Genomic DNA, 19,526 nt, shown 5'->3' with positions numbered 1-19,526 from the left:
TCATTCTGGGCTGACCGCCAAAGAGGGAGGATGCACACTGCGAGCTCCAGCTCGAGAACTGTAGAAGCCCCAGACAGCAGAAGCCAGAGACCCTGAGACTCAGGATGCCCAAGGAATGACAGAGCTGCTGGGAGCCACACAGACTGAGGAGCCCAGAGTCCCCGGGACTGCTGCACCAGGGACAGGGTAGGAAGTAGCTCAGGGGGACTAGTTATTGTGCCGAGTGGGGTCAGTGTGTTTCTGGTGGATTCCCCACTGATTCACTGGCAGACATACTTGCCACTAATAGGGCACTGAGCTACAAGCCAGTGGAGCGGGAGATGGCCCGGGTCCCCCTACCCGGCTGCCACTCATCCCGGAGTGGTGGTCCACTTTCCTGACCGACCACTAGGCCACACAGACTTACTGAAGTGGGCAGTTATACTGACTCTGGCCATCAGGCCATGCTGCCCTGAGAGGGGGCAGCTCCACTGACTCTAGCCGCCAGGCCACACAGCCCTCCTGAACCAGGAGTCCATACTGACTCTGACCGCTAGCCTATACAGCCCTACTGAAGTGGGCAGTTAGATTGACTCCAGCCATCAGTCCGCACAACCTTGAGAGAGAGCGGCCATATTAACTTTTACCACTAGGCCACGCTACCCCAAGAAAAGGAGTGGTTGTAAAGATGTGGCTGTGGGGAAGTAATTACCCTCACCCTGCCCCAAGAAGATACGGGGTGCACTTGCCCTGTGACAATCAGGCACAGAAATAAAAAACCCTTTTAAATGAAGCTGCTTTTCATGCTTACTTTGCTCTGTTGTGGCTTTGTTTTGAGATGTATATTATGCAAGATTTACCATTGAAATATCTTAGTGATAGGCAATTTATTTAATAGTGATGTGATATTTTAAATAGGTCCCACAGAGTGAGCTTCTTTACTTTGTGTAAGCCATTTGCCCCTTTACAATCTGCCCCATCGTATGTTGTTCTTTACAAATGGCTGACAATTCTCCACACTTTTACTATGTAAACAAGATAAAGTGTTGAGTTGGCTCATTTTTCTACAGGTGCTGAAAATCAAGTTAGTCTTCATAGTTGTCCAAGTGTTAAATACTGCATTGTAATCCATTAGGCTTCCTGAAGACTCACCACAGTCCAGGAACGAATGTCTGGATTTAAATCAAGATTCACCTGAGTGCCTGCAACCCAAACATAAGCTGCTCTTTTTATTTCAAGTTATTAATCAGGTTAAGATTTCACAAAAACTCAAGTAGTGGTCCTTTACTCTCTTGAGGTTACTAAATTTAATGATCTATAGGGATGCTCTCTGAAATACACACATTAATAAGTTTGAATATAGTGAGAACAGGTATATTTGTGATGAACTCTGGCGAATTTCTAACAGACCTTAAAAAGCAACCTAAGGAACACTAAAAGCCTAAACAAGACAGGAACAAGAAACAGCACTGGAACAGGAATTCACAACTACACTTCTTAAACAGGAGGAGGATTTTAGCGGAAGGGAGTGAAACATTTCAGCCAGGCATTTAATGCCCAATAGATGGTGATTCTGAAGAGCGAACAGCTGAGTAGCCGTTCTAGTCAAATTTCAATCATTTGTTGGAAGCAGTTACCTTTCATACCACTGAAACAAAAGCTTAACGAAAAAAATTAAGCTGCTTCAATTGTCAAAAAGATGAAGGAAAGGCTCTCATGACTCTTTTAGGAAAGCTTGTCTTACGTATATCTAGATTTGGTGGAAGATTCTATATACATTAAATTGACCCACCACAATAAGAGACATTCCCCATAAACAATGACTTGGCAGCAAAAAACACTTTTATAAACTGCCATGGATTTAGAAGACAAATGCCAATCTTAAAAGCTTTTAATACTACGTTTAAGACAATGTAGTTCTTACTCTTCCCTGAAAACACACACACAGAGCCCAGTTTAAGTGGCACATATGCAGAACTCCACTCGTGGCCTTTAATACGATAGTTGAAACTTGAATGCTCTACCCTGTAAAACTGAAGCACCTGAAAAGCACAAGTAAAACTTTCTGAGATGAGGATCCAGTTTAGGGGAATTGACCCATTATGGTGGTCAATGAGGAAATTCTAATTGCCAGTCATTTTAATTGAATGAACAAATTCATGCAAGCAGACACAGGGCTTTCGATCCTAAACATGGTATAAGAACATCATTTAAATCAGAAGTAAACTAGACCATTTTGAAAGCTGAATTCCACACTTGTAGTAAGTTGTGATTGTATTTCCCTACAAGCACCTGCTATGCAACTTATTTTTCCTCCAATGCCTAACAATCAGCTTACATCTGAAAAGTGCACAACATGGGAAAGACAAGTTCATGTTTCAGGATTACATCCACAGCATGAACGTGGACAATGCTATTTTGGAAAGGGGAAAGCAAAGCAGTCTTTAAGAAACATGCTGATATTCCTTACATGACCTATTTTCCGGTTATTTTTAGGGTGAGACCTCTCTCCCCTCCAGTGTCTGAAAGAATTGTTATCCTCATTCTGTAGCCCAAGCATACTTATCTGTCTGCTTTGCCTGCAAGCAAAGTAGTGCCTTAATTTTTTTCCTGGAATTATCTTCAGTCTGGTCTGAACATTTAACTCCTCTGGTGGGGAAAAACTACGCAAGGCAGTTAGCTCTCTTGTGGTGTGGAAGCAATGACCAGCAGCCTAGTGATGATCATTTTAGAAAGGGCCTTGCTCCTAACCTGCCTCCAAGACAGATATCAAAAGGCTGTCCCTTCTGTTTGGGCTGAGGCATGCTGGGATATGGGAGAGGCGGCCAAGGCCCTTTATAGCACTGGACTTCTTTCCCATTCTCAGAAGACCGAGTGGACACATCTCCTGGCTAAGAGACACAGGAAGCTGTTACTCCCATCTACATGTACACTGAATTCATGTATTAGGGTTCATCTGTTTAAAATAACAGAAGGCTGAAACATTCATGGGCAGAGGGTTGGGGTAATTCCCTCATTTAATGTTTTTCCATTTTCAGTTTATTATTTTTTTTATCCTGCTACATTCTGTGATAAACTTTAGATCCTAATATACAATGGGTTGTAGAACCAGAAGGCAGGAGGTGTGTTTTTACACATCTGAGTAGTTCAGCATTTCTTGTTCTTCCTTCTAGTTGCAGATGGGATAAAGCCTTCTGTTTCCACATGAGGTGTATACAAGTTGATTACAGACTTATTCATTTAATAAGCTACCATAAGTTACAAGATACCCAAGAAGGAAGTTTCACATTTTATCTGTTTGGAAAGAATTCTCCCTCACCTTGCACATGCCATAGTCTGTGAGTTTTATGTGCCCCTCAGAATCCAATAACACATTGTCCAGTTTCAAGTCTCTGTAGATTATCCCTCGCTCATGAAGATAGTTCAATGCTAGACTGATTTCTGCAGAATAAAACCTAGAATGAAGTAAGACACATTGATGACACAAGGTCCCTTAGTTTTGCAAAATAGATTTACAACACAGCATAATAAATAGTGCAGCAATGAAGTGTCCTTAGTGTAATTCTACTCTGAAAACCAATACTGTTTATTCACAAAAAGAAGAACAGGAGTACTTGTGGCACCTTAGAGACTAACAAATTTATTAGAGCATAAGCTTTCGTGGACTACAGCCCACTTCTTCGGATGCATATGCATCCGAAGAAGTGGGCTGTAGTCCACGAAAGCTTATGCTCTAATAAATTTGTTAGTCTCTAAGGTGCCACAAGTACTCCTGTTCTTCTTTTTGCGGATACAGACTAACATGGCTGTTACTCTGAAACTGTTTATTCAGTCATAGCTGCTTATAAGTGCAAAAATACATTCATTGCTGATAGATGTATTGGCTCTGCAGGGCTAAGAGCAAATTGGATTCTATTCCTTTTGCATATCAGAATTGTTGACCATGTTCATCCTGCAGTGACAAAGTCTGACCTCAATCACACCTGTAACCCCACTGAAGCGGCACAGATGTAAATTGGGGCTGAAGAATTTTCTTAGTAGTGATGACACATAAATAGAAAGAACTCTGAATCCTCAGATCATAGAAGTAGTTTGCAGAGATGGAAGTTGGGAAGATTTATACATACACACACACACACACACCCACCCTACCTTTGTGGGAACAAATTTATCTTATCAATATACAATCTATATGTAACACTTAAACTGGGAGGGTGTATCAAGTGTGATCCCACTGGGGTCAGTTCTGTGTCTGGTACTATTCAATATTTTCATTAGTGACTTGGATAATAGGTGGAGAGTACACACAAAATTTGAAGATTATATGAAGCTGGGAGCAGTAGCTAGCACTTTGGAGGACAGGATTAGAATTCAAAGTGACCTTGACAAATTAGAGAATTGATCTGAAATAAATAAGATGAAATTCAATAAAAGACAAGTGCAAGGTACTTCACATAGGAAGGGAAAAAAAAAAAATCAAATGCACAACTACAAAATGGGGAATAACTGGCTAGGTGGTAGTAATGTGAAAAGGATCTCCGAGAATCACAGTGCATCACAAACTGAATGAGAGTCGTCAACGTGATGCAGTTGCAGAAAAGGCTAATATTCAGGGGGTTTAAGACACAAAGTAGTTGTCACGCTCTACTTGGCACTGATGAGGTCTTACGTGCACTACTGTGTCCAATTCTGGGCATCACACTTTAGGAGTGATGTGGACAAATTGGAGAAAGCCCAGAGCAGAGCGAAAAAACCAATAAGGCTAAGACAAATCTGATGTAAGAGGAGAAGTTAAAAAATGGGTATGTTTAGTTTTGAGAAAAGAAATGCAAGGGGGAGCTGATGATAGCTCTTAACATATTTGAAGACTGTTACAAACATGACGGTGATTGACTGTTCTCAGTGTCCACTGAAGGTAGGACAAGTAGTAACTGAAAGATTAACTGCAGCAAGGGAGATTGAGGTTAGATATTAGGAAAAACTATGTAATTTTAAAATTAGTTAAGCACTGGAATAGGCTTCAAAGGGAGGTTGTGAAATCCCCATCTTTGGAAGTTTTTAAGAACAGGCGGGACAAACAGGTGTGGTCTAGGTTTACTGGGTCCTGCCTCAGCATAGGGGGCTGGACTAGATGACCTCTCAAGGTCCTTTCCAGCACTACATTTCTTCAATTCTATTCTCTAAAATTTTAAATTACAGAATCACTTCAGGGTGATTCTAGTGTGAACAGGACCAAGTACTTCTGGTTAATATTACTGTATTTATTCTGAATTAAAAAAGGTATCTGTAGCTTGCAGCACTAAAAATTAAATTACATTATAGGAACTCATCTCACGGAAAAAGGAGAATTTCTTGACCCAAATATTTCCATCTCAACTCTTTTCCATGTGGGGAATGCAAGAGTTGGGAGGCCAGTGTCAACATAAACTTTGCACTGCTGCATCATGTCAGAAACGCAGATTTCGTGTGAACAATATTCTCTCAAAGTAAACATACCTGGCGTGCTCCTCAGGCAGTTTCCTCTGCCGCTGCATATGAAACATTAAATCACCTCCATTTACATACTCTATTACAAAAAATAATCTGAAACACAAAAGGTATATTATGCAAAAATGGATTGTTTCAACTTTACGTTTGATCTTCCTTTTTACCCTCAGAGTCCTTGTAGCTTGATATCTTCTGAACAGTAGAACTGACAGGGTCTAGCAAAGACTCTCCTTCCATCTCTCATAATATGGATTGGAATGGGTTACTCCCATTCCATCATCTTATGTTCAGGTCTCCATATTTCAGGGCCTCTCTCAATAGTCAAACAATGAATATTCAACAAAATTTGTCCTGGGGCTTTTTATTATTAAAGGAAGGTAATTAACTCTTCCCATGCTCCCAAACCACCAGGGCTTCTAAGTTTCTTTAACAACAACATTTATAAGTGTTATACAAAAACAATTATTCAGATTCTGGGGCCAGAAGGGACCATTGTGAGCATCCAATCTGACCTCCTGTAGAACTTTCCCAAAATAATTCCTTTTGAACCAAGAATTCTACTAGTGAACAACCAATGCTCTGTCTGAACTACCCACTCCCACCAATTATGTGACTGGTTCCCAAATCTACCTCTCTACACCCAATCCCACCACTTAGTCCAACTGTGCCTCTCATTGCCTCAGAAATCTCAAAGATTATCACAAACTTCAAAGCTGAACTTGTTTCCTCCTGATTCTAATCACTGACAACCCAACTATCCTTCAGTTATCCAGTGTTGTATTTGACTACTCTCCACCCATATATCCAGTCTCCCACAAGGTCCCTCTAATACAATATAAACAAAATGCAGTTTCCTCACTATCCTTGCTGCTTAAGCCATCTTTTGCCTTTATTATTTTAACCTTCTCTCTCATATCCAAGCTATCAAATACCACTACTAAAGTAATCTCTCCTGCCACCTCACCACTCCTTTTTGAATTCCTTCATTCATTTCCTATTTAACTGCACCATATTCAGGCTCCTTTCCCTCATCGAGACCTCATGTAACCTCATCCCCTATTACATCTATTCTCATTTCTTCATACCCCCTCTCATCCTCTATGCTTCTACTACTTTTTTCCTATATTGTGCTTTTTCTTCTATCATACTGTCTCCTGTGCTTAGGACGGTTTCCTTCTTCACCAAGCACGCCGCCTTCAAATTCCCTTCTTCTCAGAATCCTTTTGTTTACAAATCACCACAGATGTTTTTGGTGCTATAGTTTTTAGTAATTATTCTGCATTCAATATTTGAATAGCCCTTTGGGATACCTACCAATATGAAAAATGTCACGAAGAAGTGTGACAAATAGACAGTTCTGTTCTGTTAGTTTCTGACCTTACCTGCTTTCTGTCTGGAAGCAAGAGTGTAGGCCAACAAGGAAAGGATGATTTGAAGCCTGTTCAAAGACGTGTTTTTCCGTCTGTACCCAATCAATATCCTATTTATAAAAACATGCCAAGCTTAGAAAACTGTCGTCTTTGATACAGTTAAATAGTATTTCACCAATAAATACATTAATGGAGATATCCTATCTCCTAGAACTGGAAGGGACCTTGAAAGGTCATCGAGTCCAGCCCCCTGCCTTCACTAGCAGGACCAAGTACTGATTTTGCCCCAGATCCCTAAGTGGCCCCCTCAAGGATTGAACTCACAACCCTGGGTTTAGCAGGCCAATCCTCAAAACCACTGAGCTATCCACCCCCGTAAGAAATGCAGTCAGACACACTGAAATGTTTACATCTTGCATCTAGTTTTAGGCTAAATTAAGACAGACTTGTATCAATTTACCTCCATGACAAACTTGCAGCCTTATGCATAATATATAGTGCGATTACAGTAAGGTTTCAAATCTAGGTCTTATGGGTACTATGTGCAAGTTCTTTCTAAAGGAAGAATTATTTAGTCCATTGGTAGAAACATTGCTTACCTCATCATCATTGACAAGTTCTTTTTTCACAACCTTCATTGCATAAATGCGTTCCGTTTTCTTTAATCGAACCAGTAGTACTTTAGCATAACTACCTCTTCCTATAACTCGGAGCAGATCAAAATCTTGAAGGCCCAGACTGGAAGAAGGTTTGCCACTTTCTCTAATACTCATCGCCTATAAATAAAGATTTTTAAACGCAAGTGAGCAACCTTGCCAATATTATAATATTGGTAACTAGAGATTTTTTTTTTTTTTTTTTTTTAAGGATACTGGGGGTTCAAATACTTCATTTACTGTGCTGCAGTAGTAATTAATAATTATCCCGCCCCCTTTTTTAAGAACAGCTTTGTACTTTAAAATGCTTACTCTCTCCTGTCAGTTTCATATTAAAGTTTTAACTGCATATTGAATTCTGTGTCTGATCACAAACTTTGTGTCTCACAAATGGACTAACCTGAGTTTGTACAGGAGTTAATTTAGGTAATCTGTACATAGTGACCTATGTGCTAAGTTTCAGTATCATTTAAAACTGCTAAGATTTCCAGACTTTTGAACAGTTAGGTATACTGCTCTAAAACACGTTACCTCTTTTTCTTCACCAACATGGTCCAAGCTCTCATGGCTAGAAGGATTATATGGAATCACTAAAAGAACAAGCAAAAAAAAAAAAAAAAAATATGAAGGTGTTCACCCTATTAAATGAAGGACAGACAGATATTCTCTATTTTTGTGCATGGGAGTTTAAAAAACTAGAGAGGATTACAGTGTAGCAGAAAAGATTTCAGCAAATATTCCAAGAAAAAAAAAAAAAAGCATATTGATTTAAAAGTTAGTTTACCAACTAAAAAGCTTTGGATACTATTTCACCCCCACATTGTTTGAGAATCTCCCATTCATAATTAATACAAGACTGCAAGTTAAAAATTTAAACCTCTAAAATGTATGACTGCATGAGATCAGCCCAGATGATACAAACTCTGATTTCTGCAGACAGAGAATGATAAAGAGGAAAAAAAAGAGACAGTGTCTGGTAAATTTTGGTTTTAATGGTAAGAACAGTGACTAGATCCAAGTTTGAAAGTGAAGATTACTATTCCTACTTAGCTACCCCTCCAACTTGATTTCTGTATAAAAGACATTGCCATGATGCTAACTACTAGTTAACCTTATTCTCTGTTTTTGTACAAAATCAAACCACAACCACCACATTCTTTTGAAGAGCTACCCTATTTACAGAGAAGAGTAAATCTAAAACATAGGGAAATATTTGTTCTCTATCTTTAACTTTTGATTTAAACAGCAGGATAGGCGATTAAGGTGTAATACAAACATCGGTGCACAAGCATGTAAATAAACAGGCTTAAAAATAGGGATGTTTTCCTAATAGCTTTTCAAAATGGGGTCCCCATCAAGTATCAAACTACAAGCTATGATACCCCACACAAATGTACCATGAAACCAATGAGACACCTGAGATACATGGATGATATTTTTGTGCTCTGGACAAATGACAAACTCCCTCAAATTTCCACCACAACTTCAACCCCCCCCTCCACCACCACCACCCATTAAATTCTCTCTGGAACACTCCCACGCTAGCATCAAGTCCTTGGACAACACAATGAGCTTCAACAATGGAACCATACATACAGACAGCTACCTTCAGAGATCCAGTAACCAACCCAAACACCAAAAAATCTGTTATCTACACCCAGGCACTCAGATACCACAGAATATGCTTTGAGGAGAAAGTCCAGGGAATACACCTTAATACACTCAAAATCACCTTTACCAAACAAAGACACTCCACTGAAATACCCCCAAGACAACCTGCTTCAATTTAGAAATAAAAACCCCTCCAAATGTACACCCCTAGTTGTCACCTTCTACCCCACACTTGAACCCATATGGGGAAATCAAACAGCTAACACCCATATATCCCATTCTGAAAAAAAATAAAAAAATAAAAATCTTTCCTGAACTTCCTCTTCTGGCCTTCAAACAATGCCCCAACCTCATCAGCAGCAAGCTCCCCACAGACCAGGGCACACCAACTCAAAGTTGCACCAGGCCCTGCCAGAACAGATGCAAAACCTGCAGACATCTCCACTGCTTCAATAATCAACACTACCCCCAACACACCTTTCAAGATCCATGGGTCCTACACATGCCTATCACAACATGGCACACCTCATCCAGTGAACTAAATGCCATAACAACAACTATTTGGGTGAAACCAAACAATCACTGTGATCTCAAATGAACTATCACAAGAAATGATAAAAGACAAAAAACACCACATCACCCAATCAGGACCCTAGCCCAGAGATGCATCTTGCATCTAGTTTTAGGCTAAATTAAGACAGACTTGTATCAATTTACCTCCGTGACAAACTTGCAGCCTTATGCATAATAATTGATCACTCTATCTGACCTTTCAGTCCTCATCCTGAATGGAAAGCCTGCACAACACTTTCAAAAGACAAGCCTGGGAGCTTAAATTCATAACTTTGCTAGACACTTTAAAAAGAAGCATGGTCTTCAGACAGCAGATTTATGGCTTCTTACAACAACCTTTAACCAGTTAACCCTCCTTTTTGTCCTATGACTACAGGGGTGTTAATAGGCCACTTCACCTTCAAAGGTCCCTTAGCACATATTCTAACTACTTATGCTACACTATCTGTTTGATCTTGTATTTAGCCATAACATTCTACGGCCAGGTCTACATTACAGACCTAGATCGATATAACTACTTCGCTCAGGGGTGTTAAAAATCCACACCCCTGTGCAACGTAGTTATACAACCTACCCCCTGTGTAGACTGTGCTATGTTGAAGAGGGAGCTTCTCCTGTCGACATAGCTACCACCTTCAGGGAAATGGATTAACTACGCTGATGGGAGAAACTCTCCTGTAGACATAGTAGCATCTTCACTAAAGCGCTACAGTGGCGCAGGTCCACTGCTGTAGCTGTGCTGCTATACATGAAAACAATCCTTAAGTACCTTTCCCATACCTGAGGAAGAACTCTGTGTAGCTCGAAAAGCTCGTCTCTCAGCAACAGAAGTTAGTCCAATACAAAATATTGCCTCACCTACCTTGTGTCTCTAATACCTTGGGACCAACATGGCCAAAACAACACTACATAAAATTATTCTGTTTGTTCACATGAAATGTTTTACATTTTTTAACAAATCAACCAACTCTGAAATAATATATTAATTCAGTTTAAAGTACTTGAAATTGCAGAAACTTTATATAAAAATACATTTATTCATCTTACCTGGTTCTATGTTATCTGGGTGCCCTGATGACTGATCCATAGGTATTACAGGCTCCTACAAAATGTTCACAGTAATGGTTCATTTCTTGACTATTACAGTTTGTAACAATTAACTATATTGTTATGACTGAACATGAAAGAGCAGAGGCACTTGTCCCTTCAAGTCTGAGATTCAGACAGAGCCAAGTTTAACCAGGGGACTCCAGTTCCTATTCCTTTCACATTTTACTTTAAAAACTAGACTACCATATACGATCTTTATCGGATTTAAATTTTAACTAGGTTATGTTAAAGTTAGACTAAACACCATCCATACTGGCATAATTCAAATAGCTATCACGGATTCATAGATTCCATGGCCAAAAGGGACCATTGTGATAGTCTGCTCTCTTTATACGAAGGCCATAGAACAGCCTCAAAATAATTCCAATACCATATCTTTTAGAAAAAAGATCCAATCTTGATTTAAAAATGGCCAGTGATGAATCTACAATGAATCTTGGTAAATTGTTTGAATGGTTAATTATCCTCACTACAAAAAAATGTACATCAGAAAAGCAAGGCAGCGGCAACTACTTGGGACCTATTCTACATAGATCTAGATGTATTCATACTTCAGACATATACTGAAATAGCAACCCACTTTACTAGAGAAAAATACAGCAGTGGGAATGGGAAAGAAAGAAAAGTTCAAATGGCCTTACTAGTCATTTGACTAGTTCAGGGATGCCCAAAATACAGCCTACTGAATTCTTAAGATGTGGCTTTAGTTGTCTCCTTTTTAATAGCAGGGTGAAGACAAACTGATCTGAAATATTTTGATGATGTCTGACAGGTAATCCAAGTTATCATGATATAATGGGCTAAGCATAGTTGACTCGCTGTGTGGCTTTGGCCAAACTGCAACGTCTGTGCCTCAGAATTTCCCATCTGTAAAATGGGAGCTATACTTTCCCCACTCAGTGATATGTGAGGAACCATTTCCCGCCCTCCCCCATGGCATTTTGAAGATGTAGAGCATTATACAAGTAGTAAATAGCATCAATTAAGATACAGATACAAGCAACAGGCAGGGATGTACATTTATTTTTGATATATAGATATGCAAGTTGGGTGCCGGTATCAGGCTCCAGTCCAATTGCCACTGAGGTCCTCAGCATTGCAGAGTTTGGGGACCATTGCCCTCGTTACCATTCCACTATGCTATAAAGTTTTGTTTCAGAATAGTTACTAGATAACAATTTCACTTACTGGTTGTAGTGCGTGGCGGCCACATTCAATGTTGACAAGTTTGTGGCACTTCTTGTGAACAAGGAGTTTACAGTTGATACATTTATATCCCTGACGCCCCAGACCCCAAATTCGGTCAGTGCAGATGGCACAATGAGCTCGCTAAGAGGACAAAATCAACAAAATTCAGATTAAAAATCAACACTAAAAACAGGAAAGCAACCAGCAGCATTTTCATTGTTTATATTACAGTAGAACAGTGGTTCTCAACCAAAAGAGTCCAGGCCCCTGGGGGGGGCACGAGCAGATTTCAGGGGGTCTGCCAAGCAGGGCCAGCATTAGACTTGCTGGGGCCCAGGACAGAAAGCCTAAGCCCCACTGCATGGGGCTGAAGCCCGGGGCCCTGAGCCCTGCACCCAGGGCTGAAGCCTAAGCCATGTAGCTTCATGGGAGCCCCTGTGGCATGGGGCTCCGGACAATTGCCCTGCTTGCTACCCCCTAACACTGGCGCTGGCATTTATATGCAGAAAAAAATAGTTGCGACACAGATGGGAAGTGGCGTTTTTATAGCATTGGGGGGGGGCGGGGAGAAGAGGGGGACTAACAAAAAGGTTGAGAACTTCTGCAGTAGAACACAAACCCTAATCAGGGCCCTAAACTGGAGCCCTCTCCCACACTCCAAACCACTTGGCCCCAACCCCTAACCCCCTCCTACACCCTGAACCCCTCCTCATCTCCGGCCGAACCCCAGAGACCACACCCCAAGCCGGAGCCCTCATTATCCTTGACTCCCTTTGCACTGCTTTTGAGGGGTGCAGGAAATACATTTCTGTATTGCAGTTTAAATGAATTACTACTCAAAGTTCTGTATTAATATGCCTAGTAAGAAAACAGTCAAAAAACATTTCCTGAATTTTTGTTGTCTGTATTATTACAGACATACTTGTTTTCAATTATTTTGGTAATTTATTTCAAAAATACTGGTCACTAGCATAATTATATTGTATTATTTTGACAAACAAAATATGCAGAATTTTAAAATATTGTGCGCAGAGGTGGGTTTTTTTGGTGAAGAATTCTCCCAGGAGTAAAATGGATATAATGGAGGAGGAGCACAAGGTAGCAATAAAACTATTAACATAAAGCAGCAGTTTCAATACACTTAGAGGTGTTTGTAGGAGGGCCTCAAAGACTGAGCTTTGGGCAGTCCACAAAATGACGCTAACAAATCAACTGGAGACAAACCACCATAGAGGAGGCTAGTTAGAGGTCACTCAAGAGACTTTGGAAAGAGCTGCTTCAGTGGAATGAAGAGCAGAAACCAGATTTGGAGAGGGTCAAGGAGAGAGTTGGAGAGAAATTCCATGTTTTTAATGACAGGTTTTTAATGAGTCCAGTGGTGAAGGTGGAGAAGATATATTGTGTATGGACCTGTATTATACAAATACTACTCATTACACATTGCAGATTCTCTTACACCCTGTTACATGTTTTAAACAAATCTGAAAAAAGTACCAAAAAAGTACCTAATTTCTTACAGTTAATATGACAAATACATGCTTGTTACTTCTGATTGCTCCTACTTCAGCATATGGAGACTGGCTGAACACCTCAGTTCTTATTGGGAAACCATAAAAAGAGAACTCCCTGTAACACAAGTGACTCAAACTTGTTTGTTCCTAGAGCTCAAAACACTGACAATGCCTATTGGGAGCTCAGTACCCAGAGTGCTCTGCCAGCTCACAGCCATTTAAAATCAGTGCTGGCATCTAACCTCTGCAAACAAAATTAAAAATAATATCAGTGTTAACTACTTCTTATATCAACAGTACATCTTTTGGCGTGCTTTGGATTAAAAAAAATAATCAGTGAATTTGGGTTATAATTTACCTATTTAAGTGCGTAACATTTAAATAGCCCAAGTGGCAAATTTTACTGAAAGCACAGGGTTATCAAAAGACCAAATGCTATAGATTACGTTAAAAAAAACTACTTATACTATAGACAAAGGAGAGATGTTGAAGCTAGACATGTAAACTTGAGTTACTTCAGTATACATTCTGGTTATCAGAACTTATATAAATGGAACCACCTTATTTGATATACTGAGGGCAAAGTCCATTTTCTCTAGACAATCTACATTTTAATCTTTGGAGGCAGTAATAGTACAACTAAACATTGCATTCAACTACCCACGGAAAGTCTTACCCTGTTAAATCGCTTAGCTTGGAAAGTATGACCATTTGCACAATAGAGCTTCCGCCACCGCCGGGCACCACGACGATAAATGGATTCTAAGATAAGTAAAATACAATTATATCCATGCAAGTGTGAACATTACACCATATTCATAGGCACTTTATACACACTAATTTACAAATAAAGGGCCCAATCCTGTAATTCTCCACTCAGGCAGAATTTGATGTCAATGTGAATGTCTTGCCATGAACAGAAACTACAGTTTGAGACTCTAAAACCTCTTCACTGAGGTGAGTGCTGCCCCCACCAATCAAAACCCCCAAACATTGATGGTAATTACAAATAATTGCTATTGTCTAAAAGCCTTCAGGACTGAGCAAGAGAAGGGAGATTGTCCAGGTATTACAAATATTTGAATAAAAAAGCAACTATTTTATTTAAATTGAAAGAATAAAGAGGATTGCCTTGATTTACACTTGCTTTGCTGCACTATAATCCCCTGATACTTTAGGCCCACAGCTGCCAACACACAATGCATTTTGCACTGGCAGTACCACATTAGGAACTCAATGGATTAACACTGAACCACACAGAACTGCATCTTAAGTTGTTTTTCAAACCCACTTATGGTTTGGCAATGCCAGTTTTTAAAAAACTGACTGGTGTCACACTTACTCTCCATGTGTATAGTCAAGCAAATCAAATCATTTTAAATGTGTTTCAATCTATCAGGGACTCAGATACCATGCTAACAAATGTAGTGTTGATATCTTGATAGCTAAAAATATAGCTACTTTTCTATACAAAATTTGTACCAATAGCATGCCTTTTTATAGCTTTAAGCACCCAAGTTAAAGCTGAGGCTTTTCTTAAGGGCTAGTAGAGAACTAACTAGTTAGCAACAGTTGGGTAACAACCTCAAATTTCAAGAGCAGCAGCTGAATTGAGTCTATAAATTGACAACCACTGCTGTACCCAGGAAGACAAAAACATGACACTTCATTACTGCTGACGAGGACCACAAATATTCAACCAGCAAAATGGTAGCTGTCCAAGAGAAGCAGACATGTAAAAGAAAGTTGTCATGGTATGGAGCAAGCAATACAAAGAGGCATGAGTGGTTACAAATGAGGTAAATGCTTATCCAGGAGTGACAACACACAGCACAACTTTGAGTGCAGCAAGACCTACAATATTAACTCAAGTATCAGAGGGGTAGCTGTGTTAGTCTGAATCTGTAAAAAGCAACACTTGCGTCTGATGAAGTGGGCATTCACCCACGAAAGCTTATGCTCCAATACTTCTGTTAGTCTTAAAGGTGCCACAGGACCCTCTGTTGAATATTAACTCAATGTGCCTTCCAGCACAAAAATTTGAACAAGTTCATGCTGGATGAAAACACGCAACTTGTGTCAAGTGGGTTTACTTCTGTTGTAAAGGTTTGAATTGGTTCTCAAGAGAGTTTCCCAGCACAGGAAGCTAACTGCAAAAATACAGGAAACTCCTAGTTTTCTGTAACCTGTGTAGGAATGTGTGGGAAAGTCCCAATCTCTGGGAGACTTGCTTTCTGTGGTGTCAGAGAAGAGGTATGTCACCATAGCAACACTGCAAGATTCCTCACACTGCCTTATGAACATGACAAGCCTGACCTGGTGGGACCACATCCAAGGATGAATGGGCAGGTTTGCAACCTTAATTTAAGAGCAACGGCTGAATGCAAACCATTGTAAAATCAAATATATTGGGGAGCATGGGGAAGGAAAGCCCCTGCTACCCCGAGCTGCATAATCCATTCAAAAGTTATCTGGGCAAATCCAATCTTAATAGAAATAGTAATTTCAATTGGCATGACTAGGAATTCCCAAGAGTATAATTTAAGAGGTAACAGTAACTCCCTCTTCCACCATTTCATTGAATTGTAAAGCATTTTCAGCACCATATACAATTTTCAGAGTCCATGGAAAGACAGCAATGGGAGAGGGCCTGAAAGGTGCCTGAAATTTAGTTTGATTTTTGGCCATTTCAGCTAATAAGGGCAAAGCTAATTGGACAGCACTGTTAGTCATCATGGCTATTCACCCTTGGGGAAAACCGGACAGCCTGTCGAGAAGAGTAATAGCCACATTTCAGTTTCAATTTCTTAGATAGGTTCTAGATCAAAGCTTATCAAGAGGAAAAACAAAAAGCTGCTATTTTAATCGGTTCAGCTTGTGTTATTGGATATCCATGCAATGACCATTTACAGAAAGTATTTCTTTTACAAAAATGCCTACTTACTATCTTCCCCTGGACAAGGCATGCCAGGCCTTTCTGGTACACAAGGGAACACTGTAAGGTAAACAATAATGCACCAGATTAATCTTTTACTTCAGATATAAAGATACATTTTCAAGATATACAACAGTAACAAAAAGTACTTGCATCATCTGGGAAGAAAGTAGATGTCAAGGTCAATGTAAGATCCATGGTGTACAGCCAATGAGGTTCCTTGAAGAAGGCTCTTTTAAACAACTGCCTGAGAGGTCTCCTGCATTCCGTAAGCCACCCGGTACTGAATTAGTCCACTGCAGACCTCTTGCTATGCTAGAGACTAGACTTAAGCAAAGAATTGGAGCCAGGAACTTCCACACTCAGACTATCCTGACTTCTTCTGTGACCTTTGGCAAGTAACCACCATTCTGGCGTCATTTCCTCATGTAAAATGGGGGATACCTCCCTCACAAGAACATGAATGATTAATGCAAGTTTGTTCTTCTGGTATTATCATGGACACAAAAACTGGCTTCAAGTACTCATCAGAAGAGGCTGTATTGCTACCAGATCTACAGATCAAACTTTCCAAACTTTTTCTATAAGATGAACTACATTGTAACAGATTTCGATGGCTACTTCTCAACTCATTTTTAGTTGTAGTGTCCATGTGGCAGCTACAGCAGTTGCCTACGTGGCAAAGTAACATTAGGAAATTGTTTAGTGTATTTTTTATATGTCAAATAAGGTAACTGAGCAACAGAAACTGAGAAGCCAGCACCATGTAACCAGCCAGCTCTCTACAGACCACCCAGAGGCGACGGACCCGCGTTTGGGAACCTCAACCATAAATACCCCACGTTATGGTGTTTTAATAACCAGGCATTTATGGTCTTGCCTACACTAGTACTTTTCTTAGTTTGCCAAGCACCTGGGACTCTACACTGGAAATAGTAACAGAGGAAGCACTAGTGTAGACCACTGAGCAGAGTTAGACATGGTGCTAGTTTAATCACTTCAGCCTGTCACAACTGAAGTGGAGTCAAGGTAGAAGGGAAAGCATATTACAGCAGTGGTTCTCAACCAGGGATAAGTGTACTCCTGGGGGTATGCCATCTCATCTAGATATTTGCCTAGTTTTACAACAGGCTACATAAGAAGCATTAGCGAAGTCAGTACAAACTAAAATTTCATACAGATAACTTGTTTATACTGCTCTATATACTGAAATGTAAGTACAATATTTATATGCCAATTGATTTTATAAGTATATGATAAAAATGAGAAAGTAAGCAATTTTTCAGTAAGTGTGCGCTGGAAAGGTAAGTAGTCTGGAAAGGTTGAGAGCCACTGTAATACAGTATGTCACCATGTATGCAAAGACTTGGGTAATCTATTTGAACTAAGTGGAAACTAGAAGGGATCCTGAGAAGTCCATCTGTTTGCATTCAGGCAGGACTAATTAAATCTAGACCATCCCTGAAAGATCCTTAAAAACCGTTAATGATGGGGATTCCACAACCTCCCCAGAAGCCTATTCCAGAGCTTAAACTACACTTACAGTTTGCAATTTCCTAATAGCTAACCAAAATCTCCCTTGCTGCAGATTAAGCCCATTACTTCTTGTCCTATAGACACTCTCAGAAGTGAATGCCAGATACTACATTGAGTACATGGAATTTTCCCTCCCCCCCCCATGCCGTCACATAGTGAAGATGATTAGCATTAGGAATTCTGTCCTAGAATGATAGAAAGATCCATCATTTTAGGAATCTTGAAAAACAAAACAGAAAATAGAAACAGTAATTAGGACAACAGTAATAACCAAGTATGACTGGAGTTAGAAGTTATGATTCTTGCTCATGTGCACAGAAATAAATAGATTCCCAAATCCAGGACTGTGAAGATATTTTCCCCCTCCTTCCAAGCAGACTGGCATTGAACTTTGGGGCTGTCTCACCTTTCATTGAAGCAGGGGCCAAATACTCTGTGGCACATAGTAACACCATTTCTTGTGTGACATATCACTTTCTGAAGAATTTAAAGTTTAACAAAAAGCTAGTTTGGGATTGCGAACGGAGCTAAGTGAAATTTGTTTTTCCTAATAATACAACCCCTCCTCTAAAGCACTGAACAGGAAACATATGTTAGGACGTTGCATGATATACATCTCAGTCTCCTGTGAATATAAACAGGTAAGCAGTAGTGATGATCAGACCCTCCATCTTCCATTTTTGTGTATTTAATGTAGTACAATGAGAAGTATGTATCCCTCAATTAAGGAAGTGCCGACATACTACAATGGGAGTTTGGGGCAGTTTTTTGCCACAAGGCCATTGAATGCCATATGAGGCTTTGATGTTTGAGATGGAGAAAAGTGCAAAATAGAGAAGGATCCTCAGTATTCAGATTATGAGAGAGGCCATAAAATACCACCGTATATAGAAAAGAATATGTACTGGCCCATGCGTGTAAGGAGAAAGACAAAGTTCTAGCCTACCATGAATTAGAAGCTCTGAATCCTTGTTTAGTTCATACAACCGAAAGGCTTCCTCTAACTCCAGCTGAGAAGAAACTGTGCATGGGTCTCCTAAAAAAAGGATCAATTCAATTTTAGAATACAGCACTGTTATGGAGTCTTCCCAAGACTAACGACACTTAATTTCAAATCACAGTAATACTATGAATATTTATGCTAGTATCCAGATTAATATTAGCCTCTAATATTAATATTTCAACAGTCATTCTGAAAGACTCATATTCCAGACACAGCATCTGAACTCCCTCCAGGATAAATAAGAATTTAAGACCTATTTTCACAGTAACTATTTTGACTTACAAGTCTGTACACACATGACCTGTCATCACACCCATTCAGACTGGGTAGGACTAAATGTGAGCTACAGATCTGAGAGCTTGTCTACACTGTGCATTAGTGTGTACCAACTGGGATGTAAACTTCAGTGTGCACTAGTGTGTCATGCACTAACTGTACATGTGGGCCCTGCTGGTGTGCACTAAAAGTTCCCTAGTGCGCACTGATGTGGTCATATTTCAAACAGTACTGGCACGGTGTAGACAAACCCTGAGTTTCTTTCTTAAACATCATGTAGTTCTTGCACAT

At 39.9% G+C, this 19,526-nt stretch overlaps 1 protein-coding gene across 2 annotated transcripts in view; it reads right to left on the bottom strand.

Annotated features, from left to right (window-relative positions):
* Positions 1 to 19,526, bottom strand: part of PRKCI (protein kinase C iota) — a 56,352-nt gene that overhangs the window by 12,439 nt on the left and 24,387 nt on the right. For both annotated transcript variants that reach the window (XM_054039674.1, XM_054039675.1), the window contains exons 3-12: positions 18,903 to 18,992; positions 16,430 to 16,480; positions 14,162 to 14,247; positions 11,975 to 12,115; positions 10,724 to 10,778; positions 8,024 to 8,082; positions 7,436 to 7,612; positions 6,849 to 6,946; positions 5,476 to 5,562; positions 3,299 to 3,434 (exon numbers count right to left, since the gene is read on the bottom strand). In XM_054039674.1, the coding sequence (XP_053895649.1) occupies positions 3,299 to 3,434; positions 5,476 to 5,562; positions 6,849 to 6,946; positions 7,436 to 7,612; positions 8,024 to 8,082; positions 10,724 to 10,778; positions 11,975 to 12,115; positions 14,162 to 14,247; positions 16,430 to 16,480; positions 18,903 to 18,992 (980 nt within the window). The remainder of the gene's footprint in view (positions 1 to 3,298; positions 3,435 to 5,475; positions 5,563 to 6,848; positions 6,947 to 7,435; positions 7,613 to 8,023; positions 8,083 to 10,723; positions 10,779 to 11,974; positions 12,116 to 14,161; positions 14,248 to 16,429; positions 16,481 to 18,902; positions 18,993 to 19,526) is intronic.

This window comes from Malaclemys terrapin, chromosome 9 (genome assembly GCF_027887155.1).
Source record: "Malaclemys terrapin pileata isolate rMalTer1 chromosome 9, rMalTer1.hap1, whole genome shotgun sequence".
Taxonomy (NCBI): domain Eukaryota; kingdom Metazoa; phylum Chordata; order Testudines; family Emydidae; genus Malaclemys; species Malaclemys terrapin.
Note: the sequence above shows the minus strand (reverse complement) of the source record. Positions and strands in the feature narration are given on the sequence as shown.